This window comes from Hipposideros armiger, unplaced genomic scaffold (assembly GCF_001890085.2).
Source record: "Hipposideros armiger isolate ML-2016 unplaced genomic scaffold, ASM189008v1 scaffold_380, whole genome shotgun sequence".
Lineage (NCBI taxonomy): Eukaryota > Metazoa > Chordata > Mammalia > Chiroptera > Hipposideridae > Hipposideros > Hipposideros armiger.
Window position 1 is genome coordinate 391,890 of NW_017731730.1, and position 19,429 is coordinate 411,318.

General features: G+C 48.2%; 1 protein-coding gene across 4 annotated transcripts in view; it reads right to left on the reverse strand.

Annotated features, from left to right (window-relative positions):
* Positions 1-19,429, reverse strand: part of SCN5A (sodium voltage-gated channel alpha subunit 5) — a 95,233-nt gene that overhangs the window by 33,198 nt on the left and 42,606 nt on the right. For all 4 annotated transcript variants that reach the window (XM_019662786.1, XM_019662788.1, XM_019662787.1 and 1 more), the window contains exons 11-16: positions 18,695-18,874; positions 17,794-18,165; positions 12,031-12,163; positions 10,849-11,087; positions 2,076-2,249; positions 462-818 (exon numbers count right to left, since the gene is read on the reverse strand). In XM_019662786.1, coding sequence (XP_019518331.1) covers positions 462-818; positions 2,076-2,249; positions 10,849-11,087; positions 12,031-12,163; positions 17,794-18,165; positions 18,695-18,874 — 1,455 coding nt within the window. The remainder of the gene's footprint in view (positions 1-461; positions 819-2,075; positions 2,250-10,848; positions 11,088-12,030; positions 12,164-17,793; positions 18,166-18,694; positions 18,875-19,429) is intronic.

Genomic DNA, 19,429 nt, shown 5'->3' on the forward strand with positions numbered 1-19,429 from the left:
GATATGAGGATTGGTAACTGAGTAGACAGATTAACGAAGAAGTGGACAGATGAATGGATGAGTTGGTGGGTGGGTGATTTATGAGTGGATGGATGGCTGGATAGGAAGATGTATGGATGAGTAGAGAAACAGAAGAATAAATAGGTAAGTGAATAGATAGATTGATGAAAAGTACACAGATGGACAGGTAAGTGGGTACATTGGTGGGTAAATGAATGAATGGATGAGTAGATAGATGGAAGGATGGGTAAGTGAGTAGATGGATGGGTAAATAGATGGATAGATGAGAGACCTGATGTGTGGATAGATGGATGGTTTGGTAGATAGATGGCTGAGTGAATGAGTGGATGGATGGGAGGAAGGGTAAGTAAATGGACAGATGCATGACTGGGTGGATGGGTAGCTGGTGGATGAATGGATGATAGGTGAATGTGTGCGGGTGAGGCCATTGGCCAACTTACCACAAGGTTGCCAATGACCATCACGAGCAAGAAGACCAGCAGGCACAGTGACTGCCCAGACACCTCCATGCAGTCCCACATGGTCTCGATCCACTCGCCACAGAGGATGCGGAAGATGATGAGAAAGGCATGGAAGAAGTCCATCATGTGCCAGCGGGGCAGCAGGTCTGAGTCGCTGATGAGGTGCCTCCGGTCTGAGTAGTTCTTGCCAAAGAGCTGCATGCCCACCACAGCGAAGATGAACACGATGATGGCCAACACCAACGTCAGGTTCCCCAGCGCCCCCACTGAGTTCCCGATGATCTTGATGAGAGTGTTCAGGGTGGGCCATGATTTGGCCAGCTTGAAGACCCGCAGCTGGGGAAGGAGGGGTCCTTGTGAGGGGCACCCTTATCCCCCTGGCTCCTGCCTGAAAACCCAGGGAGCCCTCGGAGGTCACTGACACCTGTTGCTCCCTATTTCTCCAAGAGTACACACTACTGTTTCTTCCACAGCCTGAAGGCGGCTTCCGCAGGCTCTGCTCTGGGAGTCAGGGCAACAGCTCCAGCCTCATCGCCTCCACCCAGTCCTTCTCTTTGTGCCCACACCACTCTCCTACTCCCCTTGGCGTCATTTCTGGGTACTTCCCAGTAGATTCCCCCAACATGGAATGTCCTTCCTCTGCCAGACCCTTTTTCATCAGATATCCTTCCAGGCCATCTCTGTTTTGCCCAATTGCCTCCATTTTTTTTTTAATCCCAGTTATCACAGAGAAAGGGTGCCAGTGCTGTGCATTTATTGAACATCTACTGTGCCAGTAGGCTGAATCAACTTATTCAGAACTCCCAGTAACCACATGAGGTTGGTGCTAGTGTTACCTCCTTTGACAGAAGAAGCAGCCAACCCTTAAAGATGGAGTAACTTGTCTTAAGTCCCTTGGCTCATGGCAACGGAGTCGTGATTAGAACCCACAGCCTGGCCTTTCTCTACTGCCCCCACCATCCTGCCTTCCTAGCCCCCAGTGAAGCCACCAATAATGCTCGGACCTCCTTTAGGAAGCCTTCCCTGACCTACCCCTAGCCCCATGTCTGGACCTCTCAGGCATTTTGAGCTTAAAGCATGGTCCACAGACCAGGATCTCTGGTGTCACCTGAGACCTGCTGAACTGTCATCTGCAGTTTAACAAGATTCCCAGGCGGCTTGTGTATAAAGTTTTCAAAATGCTGATTTTGAAACCAGCACGCAGTGCCCCAGACGAGCTGTCAGCAGAACTAGCTCCAGCTGCTACTTGCCATGTGGCTTCGGGAAATGGTTTCACCTGAGTCTTAGCCTCCTCATTTGTGAAATGGGGATGTAGTAACGCCAGCCCCACTCCTGGGATCCTGTGAGGACTAAAGAGGTCAGGGTGAACCATAAAGGGCTTTGCAAATCAGCATGGCCACCCTGATTGCTCCTCTGCAGGGATATCTCCTCTCTCTTGCCCAGCTCGGTGCCCCCCACATCACAACACTGGGCCTGGTACCCAGGCTTCCTAACAAATAGCTGTTGGGTGAAGGCATGACGGATCACAGTTGGGGTGACTGAATGCCCCAGATCCGCCCCCCCTGCCCCCCTGCAGAGGGCCCAGCTGGGTACCAGGCGGAAGGAACGCAGCACCGACAGGTTTCCCATGCGTGACAGGCCCAGCTCCATGAGGCTAAGGATGACGATGACGCTGTCGAAGATGTTCCAGCCCTGCTGGAAGTAGTGGTAGGGGTCGAGGGCAATGATCTTGAAGGTCATCTCTGCCGTGAAGATCCCTGTGAAGACCTGGGGAGGGAACAGGAATCAGGGGGGACCCCAATTTTTGGACTGGAAAGACCCTTTGGCCATCAGGGGCACTCTGTCCCCTGACTCTTGCTCCCCCTCCTGGGCTGGCAGCACCCAGGCTCCCGGTGGGGGCTTGCTTGGCCATGGCCTAGCCCCTTAGGGATACCTCCGATCGGATGCTCCCAGCCTTCTCTGTTGTTCACCAAGCATGACCCACCAGCCTGGCCCTCAGAAACAGCCAGGCCACGGCAGGCTCTGTAGAGACTTACAGTCTTGGAGACACCTGAGGGCAGGGGAGGCTAAGGTGGGCAGTGACATGACCCAGCCCCAGTCTCCTTCCAGCCTGTGTTGCCACAGGACGCGCCCTCGCTCCACGCGTGCCAAGTACGTGCATGCCTATAAACACTCCTGGCCGTCATGGCTCAGGGCCTTTGTCCATGCTGTGCCCGCCCCCTCCGCGTCCACACGCTGAACTCCTCTCACTGTCATAACAACCAGCCACTGTTTTCTGGAGGGCTTGACGATGTGCTAAGAGTTGGGCTCAAATGCTTTGCATGTGCTATTTCTTTTCGTCTGTCCAACAACCCGACGAGGAAAGTATCATTATCTCTATTTTATAAGTAAGGAAGCTGAGGCACTGAGAGGTCAAGTAAGTTCTCTGAGGTCATGTAGCTAATAAGTTTGAGAACCAGGACTTGAACTCAGCGCTGTCTTTCAAGATGTAGAGCAACCATCTCTCCCTTCTGGAAATGTTCCTGAGGTGGGCAGAGGCTGGGCTTCACCTGGTTGACAGCTCATGAGTCCTGAGCTGCCCAGCCTTTGCCAGCAAAGCCCCCACGGTCAAGGAGCCCATTGTGTGGCGGGGCAGGCAGCTGTGACCATGGTCAACTGCCCCGAGGTGTGCCAACTGCTCTGATGGACGGAGGCACAGGTCTAGGAGGAAGGGATAGCCTGCGAAGGAGTGGCTGGCGGGAAGTCAGGGCCTTCTTGGGGTTAGGGGTTTATCCTGGGGGCAGTGGGGAGGCACTGAGGTATCTACAGATGAGGTCTGAGGTCAAAGCGCCAGGCTACCCCTGGGGACAGTGTCAGGCCTGTAGTAGCTATGGATGAGGTGAGGTGAGGTGAGAGACATGGACACGGCTGAGGCATGTTGCTGAGGTCAGAAATCAGGAGGGGGGGGGTCACCCTGCCATTAGCACCCACCCTGAGGGGGCTCTGTGCTGAAAGGAGAGGAGAAGCATCTGTTAGTCGCCCCAGTATCAGCCTTTTCCCTCTGTGCGCAGATGGGCCCCCATGGTGGGGGGCAGGGGACTGTGTTGTTCCTGGCGGAGAGAGCACCGGGATAGCAAGTCGTGGGGGTGCCTCTGTACTGTCACACATGGCACCACCCACCAGCCCAACCCTCATGACTTCAATGGTGTCTTTAGTTCTTGTGCCCAGAGGGAACTGTTTCTCCCCTAGACGGGCTCTTGGGGAAGGAAGGCCCCCCAATATCCTCCAACCTCAAGTCAAATTCTTGGGCCGCCTCAACGTGTGGAGAGGCATCCTAGGGCTCTGTCCCTTCCCCCAGCACCCAGGCCTGTTTCCGGGTTATGCACCCATAACTTTTCCCTTTGACCCCAACCCCTACTGCTCTTCCAGCCAAGCTTGCCTCCTTGCTGTCCCCTCCTCAGGGCCTTTGCACTTGGATCGTCCCGTCCTCCATCCACAGGACTCACTCCCTTCAGGTCTCTGCTTAAAAGCCACCTAATGGATGACGCTTCCTGACACTTAAAATCGTGGCCCCTCCCACCACACTCCTTACCCTTCTTCCTTGTTTATTTTTCTTTCTCTCACATACCCCCATCTACCATACTATGTTTGTAGCTGTGTATCTGTTGAGTCTCCTCTGGGCTGGACAGGGAGCTCCACAGCAGGAGGGGCCTTTTCTGTACCTAGAACAGTGGCAGCCCACTTGCTGAACAGACATACGACTAGTTGGGCGTTTGACCTTCAGCGCCCAGTGTCCTGGAATGCCCAGCTTCACTGCCCTGTTTTTCAGAAGGCTTTCCCTATCCAGCTGGAGCGCTCACCAAGCTGCACGGGGCTTCCCCGAGAGGCCTAGGGTGGGGCCTGGGCTGCCCTTCCTTTCGCCCCAGCCCTCTGGTCTCCCCCAGCACCTGCCTGAGCGCGGGCCAGTGGGGCTGTGTTCCTAAGGCCTGTTTGACAGGTTTATGGGTACTAATACTCATTTTGAGGAAGAGGAGTTCAGGAAAGATCTCCTGCCTCTCTTTGCCCAGGTTCACAGCTGTTTTGGCAGCAAGGTAGCAGATATTAACTGGCGCTAGGTGGATGTCAGGAGAAAAAGAGAGAGATGGCAGAGGCTCTTGGGAACGCCGTTGGGGAGGTGAGGAGCAAAAAAAACCCAAGAGTGTCTCCTGGGAGCTCTTTAGAAATGCAGGATCCCAAAGATGCCAGGCCTGAGGAAGCAGACTCTGCATTTTGACTAGATTCCCAGGCAATTTGAGAGGTGCTATTTTCAAGCGCTGGTTCTCAAACGTGGTGCACTTTGGAATCACCTAGAGAGCTTTAAAAATACTGATGCCTGGGTCCTACCCCCAGCAATTTGAGTTCAGTTGGTCTGAAGTGCAGCCCAGGTATCAAGATTTAAAGAAACTTCCTAGGTGATTCTAATGCGCAGCTAAGCTGGGAACCAGTGCTTTAGAAGCACGTGACTTTCACCCCAGGCTTTCTAAGGCCATGTGATCAAAGCTGGACGAGCAGAGAACGGCAGCCAGACCCGGGTTCCAAAGCAGGGTCTGCCACTGTGTGATCCTGGGCCAGTTTCTTCATCTCTCTGAGCCTTGAGTGTCCTCATATGTCAAATGGGGATATTAATAACTCCATAGGAGATTTCTCAGAGTTAGAGCTAATGGATGTAAAGTGGATGCTACTGTGAGAGGGCAATTATTGTTATCATCAACGGTATTTATTGTGACTGTGGAGAGTAGCCGAGAGCTCCAGGCCCAGGCAGGGGCTGCCTTCAGATACAAACAACACTGCATGACTTACAGGCTCGCGGGGATCTGGCAGACAGAGGCTGTGAGTGTGGGGACCCGCTTCCCTGACTCCTGGCAGGAGGTCCACTGAAGCAGGGTGCTAATGGTGGCTTCCCAGGAGGTGGGTGGACTTTTGGGGAACCTTGGACATATGTTTTTAATGGGAGCATACTGTCCACATTGTAAACTTGCTTTGAAGACACAGTGCTTTGTGAACATCCTTCCGTGCCAATTGAACCTGACCTACAGCATCATTTTCTTTTTCTTCCTTTCTTATTTAATGGTTGTGGGGTATTCCACTGTACCGATGTGCCGTAAGTAGTTTAACCATTTCCCTGTGATGGGCATTGTTTTGTCCCTATTAAAAACACTGCCATAACCAATATCCTTTCGCATACATGTTTTAAAACAATTTGCCCAATTTTTTCTTAGGATGAATCTCTGAAAATGGAATTGCATAGTCAATGGACGTTTTTAGAGATTCTGACGCATACTGATAAATGATCCTCAGAGATAGTTTTTAACTAATTCCATGAGCCGTGTATGAGTGTTTTCCTATAATCATGCTAATACTGGGAATTCTATTCCCACTCACCTTCCCAATTCAACAGGACAAAGGCCATATTTTATTGCTGTTTATTGGACATTTCTTTGATGTTTGTATTTCTTCTTTTGTGATATTGCCTGTTCATATCCTCTGCTTATTTTTTCCATTAGGGTGTTTACCTTTTTGTGTTGTTGTTGCTGTTGCTTATAAATATACTTTATATATTTAAGGTATAATTTCTTTGTCTGCTGTATGTATTGCAACAATTTTCCTGGTTTGTCATTTAGCTTTGTCATTGTATTTTCTAAAATTACAAAATCTTTTAAGCATATAGAAAAGTATAGAATAAGATAATGAGTACCTTTGTATCCACCACTGAACTCTGCCAACTATTAACATTTTGCCATATGTGTTTCAAATCTTGTTTTATTTTTCCATACAAAATAATGGCAAAGACTTAAATAACATTGATCATATACTACGCACTGTACTAGTGCTTTACATCTATTATGTCATTTAATCCTCACAATAACCCTATGAGATATGCATTGTTAATAGCCTCATTTTACAGATAGGAAAACTGAGATACTACAGAGAAGTTAGCCGATTGGCCCAAGTGACGGAGCCTGACCTTGAACCTAAGTGCCTCAGCTTCGACCGCGAAGTCTTAACCATGTGCCATCACAGGTAAAACTGAAGCCATCTGTAGTACTACATTCACTCAAAGGTAATCACTATCCTGAGTTTGATGTTTGATGTTCAATGTATAGAACAACAATATATAGTATTTTTGCAAAGTTTTAAGCTTTATACAAATGGGCCATTTTGCAAGTGTTTTTTTTGCAAGTTCCTTTTATTCTAAACATCATTGTTTATGAGATCTATTCATGTTGATACATCTATATGTATTCATTCTAATTATGTACAGTATTGCATTGTATGAATACATCACAATTTATTTACCTATTTTTTTAATGAATGGATAGGTGGACATTTATGTTGATTACAATTTCCCCTATACCTAACAATGCTGCAAAGAACTTTCTTGTACAGGTCTCCTTGTACAGACATGTGAGACTTTCTAAAGAATATATATTTCTGAAATTGTTAAGTTACGGGGTATGCACATCTGTGATTTACCTGATATTCTACAGTTGCTTCCTGAAATGGCTGTGCCAAATCCACACTGTTCAAAGTGTGAGTTCCCACTGTTTCACTTCCTTGCCAACACATGTAAGTTTATTTTTGATTCTCTTATGGGTGAGAAATAGTAGCTCAATGTTGCTTTAATTTGCATTCCTCTCTGTTTCTCTTAAGTTCTTTATAACCATCCGAATTTCCTCTTCTGTGATTTGCCTGTCATTTTCTTTGTTCTTTGTTGTACTTAGGTTTTTGCCACTGGGTTGTCCTTCTTTTCTCTATTGATGTGTAAGCGTTCAGTACCTCTGCTGGATTTCGTGTCATTCTAGTTAAATACTTTTCGTAATACCAATTTCCAGTTTGTGGTAGTGGTTTCATTTTGTTTATCATATCCTTTATTGTGCAGACATTATACATTTTAACATAGGCAAATTTATCAATCTTCTCTTTCATGGCATAAACTCTATATTGTTGAAGAAAGCCTTCTTGACCACAAGGCCATACATATTTTTTTCCCGTTTTTATTCTAAAAGCTTAAAATTTTTGGTTTATCACATTTAGGTGTGGAATTCAATTCCCCACAAGCAATTAATGCGTATGGTGTAGGGTGGGGAATCTAAATTTATTTTCTTTCGTATAGATAACCATTCTGCCCAACGCTATTTACAGGGTAGTCTATCCTTTTCCTAATGACTTATAGTGCTCTCTCTGTTATTTATCAAATCTCCAAATATGCATTTCCTATTTCTGAGTTCTCAGTTCTGTAGCGATATTTTATCTTTGCACCAATACCATAATATTTTAAGAACTATAGCTTTACAATGTATCTTAATACATGTAGGGTAAGCTCCCTACCTTATTCCTTAATTTATCTTGATAGACTTAACTTTTCCATATGAATTTAGGATTACCTTGTCAAGTCCCATGGGGAAAAAAATGTGTTGGGATTTTGATTGGAATTACGTTAAATATCTAGGTTAATTTGGGAAGAACTGATATCTCTACAGTATTGAAACTTTCACCCATGAAAACGGCACATCTCTCCACTAATTTAAGACTTTTTTTCTGTTTTTCAATAGTTTTATAATTTTATTCATATAATATTTACAATCTTTTGCCATATTTATTTCTAGATTCCTCATAGTTTTTATTGCTATTTATTTTTTCTTTATTTGTTTTTTCTTAATTATACACTGGTGGGTTTGTTTCGTTTTTTTTTTTCTCTTTTCTTTATGGTCTTAAATCTCTTATTGGTAACATATTTTTCTAGGAAATTTTTCATTTAATCTGTTCAAAATGTATTGGCATTAAGTTGTTTATAATGTTTTGTACTGTATTTTAACCTGTGCTGTTTGTGTAGTTACGCTCCTTTTTCCATTCTTAATGCTATTTATTTGTGCCTTCGTTTTTTTTCTATTTTAATCTTGCTAAAAATTTGTCTGTTAGTCTTTTCAAACAGTTTTTTCAAAAACTTCTCCCTAATTGAACTTTAAACTTATTTATTAATTTTCTACTCTTATCTTCAATTTTCTTTGAGTTGTTACTTATTTTTTTTCTAACTACTTGCATCAAATGCTTGGCTATTTAATTTTCAACCTTTCTTTTTTAATGTATCTTCTTTAGGCTCTACATTTCCCTCTCAGTACTGCAGTTGGTGGCTGAGACTGACAAGCTTCCATCTTTATCATTTCCCAGTGTCAGTGTGTGGATTTTTCTGGTTCACCCTTTTACTGAAAGGAGGGTCATGTTCTTTTGGGACTTCTCAATTCCAACCCCGACTCACACTGTCCCAAAGACATGTCTTGTCTCTACATGTTTACTGAAATCCAAACCCCAGATTATTCCAATCATCAACTCCTCCCCGCTATTCCAGGGCAACTGCAGAACCATCTCACATGTTTACTGCTATGGCTTTTAAGTCCCTCTTCGATTGTTGGCACTCGGGCATTTTTGTTGCTTTCTCAGGAACTTTGCGTGTCAAAGAATGTTTGCTATATTTCTAATTGATTCAGAGTCAGAGACTTTTCAAGTTTTCCTGTCTACAATATTGCTAGGAATAGAAGTTTCATTTGTCTTTTCCCTTTGAGTATGTGATGTGCTAAAAGTTCCTTAAATCACTCTGCTCCTTTATGGAATTAGTCTTCAGTGACATGCTTAGAAAGGCTTTTCCCCATACCAAGAGTATGTACCCATGCTTATTTTTGGGGTTTTGTTTCTTTCCATTTAATATTTAAACCATGTGAACTATATGAACTGCATCACAATAAAAACCTTACATACTGACAATAAAACTATCCAAACAGAACAAAATAGAGCTACAATCCAACCATATGACCTATTACTAAGAATTGAACCACAAGTTTAACACAGCTGCAGTTCAGTCACTGCTTAGTGATCCGGTGAAGCCACCTGGGCTCTCCATCACCTTGACTAGACGCTCAGTCCAACCCAATGGTCACATTCCATTGAAACCGCATTCAGCTGAAACGCTACATAACCACCATCTGAAGGCCAACACAAGGGAGGCACAATTGTGCCATGAGGCTCCCATAGACTGAGATATCACTTTCCCTCCTGTTTGCATATAAACGTAGAATTATAGCAAATGGGCTCACATTTGTGAAAATATTGGAATAGATCCTCTAGAGTCCCGGATATGGAAAGTAATAGGAGAAGACGGTCGTCATATTCCACAGTGTGGGAGACCTGCCTGCCTGGGGACATGGGGGGTCCTGGGGGGGTGGGAAGACACCTATGCAACTGGGAACAAGGCTGGACCTGCAGGAAGAGACAGGTTGGACCAAATGATCTTCTCCCTCCACCCAAACTCAGTGATGACCCCAGGCGCGCCTTTCAGAGGCCAGTGGGCTCTTTGCCAGCCTCACCCTAAGATCCACTCAAGAAAGGCTGACTGGGCTTATCTGGACAGAGCCAATGGGGCCCTGCTGCTCAGAGTCAGGAGACAGTAGCGACATGCCCAACTATGTCACCACTATGTCACCTCTCAGGCCTCAGTTTCCCATCTTTAGAATGAAGAGGCAGGACTGGATTTGATCTCAAGAGAAAAAAAAATCAGAATTAGAACTCAGATATTCTGACTTCCAGGGGCAGGCTCTTTAATAACAACGATGATAACCACAGTTATCGTTTCTCTTTAGTGCTTACTGTTTATCAAACTCTGAGTCAAGCACACTACGCACATTATCTTATTCAGTCTTCATTAGCTCCCTATGAGGTTGATAGTCATACTAATTTTACATTTATTAAATTCAACAAATATGTATTATGCCAATTACCGAGACTTAGTAATTTGCTTGAGGTCACATAGTTAGTAAGAGATGAGACAGAATTCAAATCTGGCTCTGCCTGATTTACTCACCGCACCCAGCTATCCATCCATCCATTCCTCCATATCTCTCTCTCTCTCCCTCTCTCTCTCTCTCCCTCCTTCTCTCCATCTAACGATCCATCCATTCTTTCCTCCATCCGCCAAACACTGGTGCTCACTGAATGCAAACTCTGTCTATAAGAGAACAGCCCCTTTTTGCACACTCCCCTGCTGCATTTCCTATTGCCAAATCTCATGTCTCCACACATTTCAGGCTCACCCCCACCTCACTTTTGTTTTCTAGCCTCTGGGCATCTTTATTAACCTGTATCCCTAAACCTTTCACTCCCAACGACATCTCTCAGCTCCTTAAAAGCTGATCCTGAAACTCCCTACTTCAAGATGGCTTCCACAATGACTTCCGCCATCAGAAGATCCTTCTGTGCTCTGGGTCCCTCCTCCCTGTCCCAGGAAGGCTATGACAGGTGGCTGAGAGCCTTTCCTACCAGGATACCCACTTTAGAATCAGCTGCTGGTGGCACTTACCAGGTTTCCGACCTGCAGCATATCCTCAAATTCAGTGGTCATGTTGTAGTGCTCCAGTGCCATGAAGAGCGTGTTGAGCACGATGCACATGGTGATGGTGAGGTCAGCAAATGGGTCCATGACCATGAACTTCACTTTCTCCTTAATAGACATCCACAGTGGGCAGCACTCCCAGATCAGGTAGCGTTCGGCGAAGCGGTTCCAGCATGGAGGACACTTGCGGTGAGACTCCTCCAACTCTGGGGGGACAGCCAGTGAACTGGTTTGTTTTTGTTGACTGACTCATACATAATTCATGGTAGTCCGGAAAAGGTGAATGACTTACCTGGGGAGATGACAGGGCTCATACATGACAGGGGGATAGCGAAAGGGGCAGGGAAAGCTAAGGGAAGGGGTAGTCTGTGTCCTGACTCTTTATCCTGGAAATATGAAAGAACAGAGCCACAGGGGCAGGAGACCAGGATGGATGTGGGGACAACTGGGACAGCACAGATTAGGACATAAGGAGGCTCTCTTGAGACAACAGTCCTACACAGACAAGGGGACGCTATTGGGAGGACAGACTGAAAAGGAGGAGACAACACCCGAGAAAGGCAGGTTCAGATATAAGGACACCCAGGATAGAACAGGTAGGAATAGATGTGGACATCTGGGACATATTAGAACAGATAGCGGGTGGCTGGGAGAGGCCAGAAACAATGTGGATACATATGGGGCGGGGGGAACAAGTGGGGGGATGCCAAGTTCAGAATGGAGCAGATGTGGGGTTGCCTAGGGTGGGGCTGAGACAGATGGAGGATGCCTGGGATAGCCTGTGGTAGATACGGGAATGGCTGCAAAGAGGCTAAATCAGGCATGTCTGGGGTAGGATGGGCCCAGGCAGACATGGAGATGCTCGGGAGAGGACAGGATGAGACTGAGAAGCCCTTGGGACGGCCAGGACAGGTGCGGGTATGTTTGGAAGACACGCAGTCATGACTCCTGAGAATGTCCAGGACAGAACAAGCTGAAACCAATGAAAAGACACCTAGGGCAGGGGCCACAGACTGAAAAGTTTGGGACAGCTGTGGGGATGTTCAAGGCAGGCCAAGCAGCTGGGGGATGCCTCGCTCGGGTCAGGGTAACGGCGAGGGCGCCTAGACCAGAGGTGGGAGTGTTTGGGTGACACTGGGGGGTGCTGACCTTCCAGTGCGCTGGTGAGGACGCTGACTGTGCTGAGGGCCCGCTGCCGCTCTCCTGGCCCCTCGAAGCCATCCACGCACAGAGCCGGGGGCGTCAGCATCTGAGGCCTGCCTGCCTCTTCCGACGGCGTGGTCTGGGGGCAATCAGGAGATCTGTGTCAGCCCAGGGGCGGGGGTCCTGCTGCACCTGGGGCCGCTCCTGGACCTGGGACAGCTGGCCCAGACTCAGGTTAGGAGCTCGCCGGGAGACAGGCTGGGGGTCTGGATGGAACACAGGCACTGGGCTTCTATGCACCCAACTCCGTCCCAGTTAACAATGCCCCCCACCCCTCCTGCCAATCATCTCATTCTCTTCTCTTCTTCACCGTCTCTTATCAGTGGTGATACCTGAGTGTGGACAGGAAACTACAAGCACCAAGTTCTATTAACCAGATGCTGTCATACATGTTAACCCATGCAAAAATGGTCTGGGAATCTTAATCGATCACAAGCTCCCTAGAATCAAGAGCATAAAGAAGCTGAAAAAAAAATCATCTACCATGCTCTAAGATGACATTCTTCGACATAGCTGGTGGAAGATTTTTGTGGAGGCAGTTCGGCTTTATCTACCAAAAACATTTTAAATTGGCTTTGTAATTTCTCATCTAGTAATCTAACTTCATAAATAATTATACATGTGCACCAAAAATATACTTGCAATGATGTTCATTGGAGCATTGGTCTTGATACCATAAAAAAACAAAACAACTAATCAATAGGAAGAATTTTAAAATCAATTATGGATACAATCCGACTCTGGGCTCTGATACAGATAATAAAGAGAATGAAGTTCTGTTGTGTGTTCCCTTGGGAGCACCTCTATGACAAACAGTTTGATGAAAAAAAAAATCAAGAAAAAGACCTGGAAGATATACACCGAACTGTTCCAGTGGGAATACCTGGGGAATGGGGTTGTGGGGGGAGGGGAAGGAGGAGGAGGAGGAGACGTTTCCTTTCACTTCCTGTACGTCTAACCATTGGGTCTGTTTTCATCACGCTTGCATGATTTTTCTAAGTGAAACAACCAGGCCTGCAAATGGAGATGCGGCGTGTCCTGATGAAGGGAGTGGCAGCAGGCATTACTCAGAGCCTCCCACAGAAGTGAGGAGGGGGCCCGCAAAGGCTTCACATCAGCACAGCCCTGCACGACCACAGTCCATGAGTCTGTGCTGGGGCTGCTAAAGGCACTGGGCTCTTCGTGCAAGAGCGAGCTTCTGTAACCTCTATAGGTCATAGGGGAGATGGGCCTAGACTACCCCGGGTGGCAGAGTGGGTCTCAAATTGATCTGGGTTCAAGTTCAGATCAACCTTTGCAATGGTTGGGACTACCCTGAAATGTTGTCTAGGGAGGTAGTGAGCTCCCAGTCATTGGAAGTAGTCAAGCAGAGGCAACTGCGAGGGCTGAGGTGGCTGGTGTAACAGTAGTACCCTAGGTCCAGTGCAACTACAAACCTGGCTAGCTTAGCTCACCAGCATGTCTTAGATTCTCCCAAGTTCTCTTCTTCTCTTCCTTTACTATCAGTCATAGTCTTGAGTTGCCATTTAGCAAATATATACTCCTGCCTTCCACTGTGGGTGAATAAACTTCCCTGTCCTATTGATGACACGCTTGCTTTGGCCAATGGAATGTTAGTGGGCATGTTGTGAACAGAAGTCTTAAGCTGCTGTGCTGTTTGCCTAGCTCTTGTGCGCCAGTAATCCTCTATGCAAAGAGCTTCCCCAGATGGTAGCCACCACCCTTTCAGCCTGGGCCTCTGTACAAAGACTAGAGGAGCAGTCCTGAGCCTAACCCACAGTGTAGAGCCAAGCCAATGTGCAGTCTGAAGCAGAGCTGCCCAGCCAAGCCCAAACTAGACCAGCCAAGCCAAGGTCAACCTGCAGGTAAGTGAGCATGAGAATAAAGGCTTATTGGTAGCCATTGACTTTGGGGGTAGTTTGTTACACCGCATTATTGTGGCAATAGCTGACTGATACGCCATCCTAGTGCCAGCTATCATCAGCTCTTTCCTAAAACTACCACAACAGCCTCCTCACTAGCCTCTTCTCTTCCCTCCATTCTCTACACAGCAGAAAGTCCCTTAAAAATCAATCGCGATATTCCTCTGATCAATAGCTCCTTCCAGCTCACTGCCTATCTTATTCAGAGTAAATCCAACATTTCCATCCTCGACAAGGACCTGCATAGTCCAAATCCTAACTCATCAAACTCATTTTATGTCTGTCCCCCACACTGGGCCCTGCCCAGCCCTCTCATCCCTTGAACACATCAAGCCTATTTCTCTTCAGAGCCTTTGCACATGATGTTCCCTCTACCTAAAACACTGTTCCCTCTGTCTTTGTGGCCGGCTCCCTAAAATCATTTGCCTGTCAATTTTCATGTCACCTCGGCAGGAAGAATTTCCCAGGGTATTCTGATGCCCCCCTCCCCAGCTCTCCCCCTAGCAACTTTCTATCACCTGACCCTATTGCTACCTGGAAATACTGATCCATTTACTGTCTTCCTGACCACACTATAAACTCCACGAGAGCAGGCCTGCTGTCTGTTTCGTTCATTGCTATAACCCTGGAGCCTCAAACACTGCCTCGCACTCAACACAGCAGTCTAGCCCTCAATAAATATTGGTTGGATAAATTGGTTGGATACATACTTGGGAATCATGAGGCTTGGGTTAGAATTAGAGTGCTTGCTCTGTCTCTAAGTTGCTAGAAGACCAGAGGGAAGGAGGGTGAAAGTCTAATGAGTGAATGGAGTAGAATGGCTGTTCGGTGTGCCTCCTGGGGGACAGGCACTGCCATGCTGACAGCAGACAAAGTAAATCCCCACCCTCCACCCTCCAGTCTGGATAAGTGCAATGTGAGCTGTCTGTTCCCCGCCCTCCCAGTCGACTGAGCACCCACCATGTGCCAGACACTGTGCTTCATTTTCAGGCTGGAACTGGGCAAACATGTCTTACTGGGAACTCAGTAGATGCCAAGGAGGTATTCCCAGGGGTGGGGAGGTGGCCAGAGCCTGCTAATCTCCTTAACTTTTCAATGTCTCCATCTTGGTCCACTAATTCCTTTAACTTTCCTTGCAAATGACCCCCTTGGCCTGCTAATCCCTTTAAGGTTACAAATGGGCCTCACAGAAGTGAGAATGGGCGAAGTCAGAATTTTCGGTAATGAAGTGTTTGAACTTGGATTCCTCCTGACATGTGCACTACAATGAGATGATTTTCTTCCTAATGAGATTAGGAAATTCTATTAGCTTCAAGGCTGCTGACCTGATTCTCCAAGGCTGGAGCTCTAGGGCTGGACCCACAGGGGGGTCTGCAGCTGTGGGTTTGGTGTTCCTGGGCAGCCAGAAACCCCATCTTCCAGGAGATGGCCAGGGGCCTCCCAGGGCTCACCCAGAAGCTGTGGTCTGCCCCCAGAGGGTTCCCAGAACCCTCTTCTTGACTTCCCGCTCCAGGGGAGCGAGAGGGCCCCAGGCACTCTGCAATGTGCCCCAGGAGCCTTTACTTCTTCCTGTTCAATCATTACAACAGCAGATAATAATGATTACTTGAACATGAGGCAAGTACTGGTCTGAGCGTTGGGCAGGTTTAACTCTTTTACTCCTTGCCACAACCTGCTGATGTGCCTATTAACTTGATTTTTGCTTTACAGATGAGGACACTGAGGCATAGAGAGGTGAATTAACCCGTGCAGAGTCTCACAGCTACAGCGAGTGTCTGAGCTGCTGCAAAACAGGCCATTCGGCCGCCGGGAGCTGACTCTTCAGCCCCACCTCCACCTTCCTGATCAAATCTCCCTGTTCTGTCCTCCCTTCTTCAGAAAGTCTCCCCTCATCCACCTCCCTGTAGGCTTTGGGGTATGAGCCACAGGTTTACCCTTTTACTGGGTGAGCTGCTGTGGGTGCTGTGTTGGGGGGCAGGCAGGGGACAGCAAGGGACAAGCATAGCTGATTAGGCAGTCATCAGTCTGTCATGGGGTCAGCTGAGTGAGTGATCAAAATGCTGATTGGCTTTTCATGATCTGGCCTGTCCCTCCCTATTACCTTTCTGACAATAACTCCAACTCCTCTCCCCTTTGCTCCCTGGGTTCCAGCCACATTGACCTCATGGCATTTCCTCCAATAGGCTAGGCCAGGGGTCGGCAAACTGTGGCTCGCGAGCCACATGCAGCAATTTGGGTAGGTACGTTCCGTCTCAAAAGTTTGCCGACCCCTGGAAGAGTCAATTCTGTCCCTCACAACAATTTAAAAATTATTCAAGGGCCGGCTGAGTGGTGTGTTGGTTAAGAGCTGGCTTGGGACGCCAGAGGACCTCGGTTCGGATCCCATGTATGAGGGCCAGTGACACTGCCCTCCACAGCTAAGATGCTGAACAACACCTCAACCTGGAGCTGGGCTGCCGTGAGTTGCAGGCGATGGCGTAGGCTGCAGCCCCTGCTGCAGTGGGATGCCATGGGCTACCGTGTGTAGCCAGCAGCCAGCATGAGCGGCCAGCAGCCACCGTGAGCAGCCGTTCAGAAGCCGGTGACTGATCTGCCTTGCCCGGGAAGAGCGCAATGATGGTGCCAACTTGGGCCAGTGAAGCAACGTCCTCCACAACTAGACTGAAGAACAAAAGGACAGCAACTTGTCTGTTCCCCTTCCCCCAATTCCCCAGCACTGTTCCTATCCCCCCAATTCCCCAATAAAAATCTTAAAAAAAAAATAAAAAAATTATTCAAGAGCCATAAATATATTTTTACATAATCACCATTATGTGAATATCATTTAAAAATTTTATAAATGAAACTATGATAGCTTTATATTTTCATTTTAAATTTTACTTCAGAGCCTGTGGCTCACGAGCTGCAGTTTGCTGAGCCCTGGCAGCTCTTCCGTCTCAAAAGTTTGCCGACCCCTGGAATAGGCTCATTTCTACCTCAGGGCCTTTGCACTTGCTGCTTTCTAGGCCTGGAACATGCTTCCCCCAGATGATGTAATGACAGTATGTTATTATGACATTATCACAACATCAACATACTAATGTATGTCCTGATTGCTTTACCCATACTAGCCCATTAATTCTCTTAATGATCCTAATTATCCATTTTACAGATGAGAGACACACAGAGAAATAAAGTAACCTGCCCACGGCCATTCAGCTGGTCAGCTATGAGGCAGGCTTCAAAGCCAGTTTGTCTCCAGACTCTAGGTGCTCTCTACTCTTCTACACCACCCTTTCTCATTGTTTCAGAAAGCAGCCGGGCTCCCGCCCTTACCTCCTTCAGATCTTTGTTAAAATGCCTCCTAATGAGTAGGGGTTCCTTCTCCCTCTTCCCTGCTTTTCTATTCCCACAGGACTTATTACTTGCGCTAATATCGAGTTACCAGTTTTAAAGCACTGAAATGATTCAAACTTGGTACTTATTGCCCAGAACCTGGTTATCTCTTCGCCACTCCAGCCCTTCTCCCAGGAGCCCGATTGCCCAGCACCTGGCAGCTCTACAGCGCTAACCCCTGGCACACACGGGTTCTCCAGGACACTGGTCCTAGGCCGCTGTGGTATCCCAATGCCTGGCCCTTACCAACTGCTAACTACTTAACACCATCCCTGTTTATCACCACAGCACGCTCCCAGAACCCAGCACTCTAGGTGCTCAGTAAATACTTGATGAGTATTTTTGGACCTGGCACTGGTCACAAGTTGGGACACCATATCTGCCCTGGTGCTGCATTACGGAGCTGGCTCACCGTGTCTGGGAGGCGCTCCAGCATCATAGGGCGGAGTAGGTGGCTCCCTGGGGAGGTGGCCTCAGGGTCGCCTGCCCCCAGCAAGGAGACCACCCCATTGCAGTCCACGGTACTGTTCCTTTTGCCATTGAGGGCTTGGCCGGGAACTGAGGCCCCAGGACTGGGCTGTGCCTGGACACTAAGCCGGCGCAGAGGCCAGGGCACAAGCAGTGACGTGCGGTGGCTTTCGCTGTCCCCTGCTGTACTGTTTTCATCATCTGCAAAATCTGTCTCAGAACCCAGGTCTCGCCGGCGAAAGGTGAAAATGCTCCCGCGGCTGGAGCGTGGCTTCATGGAGTTCCTGCTGAGGCCGTGGGTGATGCTGAGACGATTCTGCGGGCATGGGGAGAGAGGACATGACCAACACAGCTCTTCAAGTGCTCCCAGCCTAACTCTTGTGGCATCGGCCCCAGCTCAGCTTCTTGGAGCTTTGAGGGCTTTTGCCGGCCACACAGAACTAGGAGTTCAGGGAACAGGGACAGGGTTAGAGTAATCCTGGGATCTCTGCTCACCTGGAGCCTGTGCCTTGAGGCTTTGAGACTGAAGCTCACCTGGGCCTGAAGGTGAGGCTAAGGCTTGGCAAGGGAAGAGGGGGCAGGAAGGCTCCTGCTGTGCAGGTGAGCCTGGCCTGAGCAGGACCTACCTGGGACAGTCATTCATGCCCCTTGCTCACTGGGCATGTCCTTGGTCTCCTATCCACACTGCAAGGACGGTCATGGGAAGCGAGTAGGGCTGCAAGGAGGCTCAAGGAGGCTCTCCTTGGAGAGCAACCATGGGGGCTGTGATAGCACCAGGGACTAGCATGATGGGCTTTTGATGCCAAATCCACCCTGAAAAGGCCAGCGCCACAGCCGGGGATTACCATTGCTCTGGGACCATCCTCCGAGTCGGACTTGGGGAGCCTGTCATCCCAACATTCCTCCGTCCCCGAAGACATTCGTTTTCTCCTCTTGTTCCTTCTCTCATCGGTGGTTAGTGGGGCGAAAGGGGACATCTCCAAGGAGCTGCGGGACACAGTGTCCACACCCCTGATGGTGAGAGCCTGGAAAAGGGTGGAAGAAGGGGTGTTTTGGTCATTGAGACTTTGTGCAGCCTCAGGCTAAGACAGGCCAGGCAACTCTCAGTGTCTCAGTTTATTCCATCAGTAAGTGGACTTGCACACCTGCCCCCAAACCAGGGCATCACAGAAAGATGAGCTCAGACAGATCCAGGACGTTCTGAGAAAAACCAAAGTCCAGGGAGGAGTAGAGTGGCACTGACGTGGGCAACTCTTGGAAGAGGGGAGCATGGGTGACAGGTGGGAGAGGTTGTTAATGAGCAGAGGAAGTGACAGAACTAGAGGTCAGAGGATCTTCTAGAAGGTTTGGCTGGCCAAAATGGGTGCTGGAGGAGGAGGCATGAGGCAGCGAGAAGAGAGTAGATGTCCAGAGCCTGGCTTCCAACAGGCTTGCTCTGTAGATCGCCTCCAGCACTCACTGTGTGTGGGACTGTGGGTAGCCAGAGCGGCACTGCCAGTGCTTCTTTTCTAAACTGACTCAGGCCTCTGAACTTGGACCTTCCTCACTGCCCCGCCAGAAGGATCCCTTGACCAGGATAA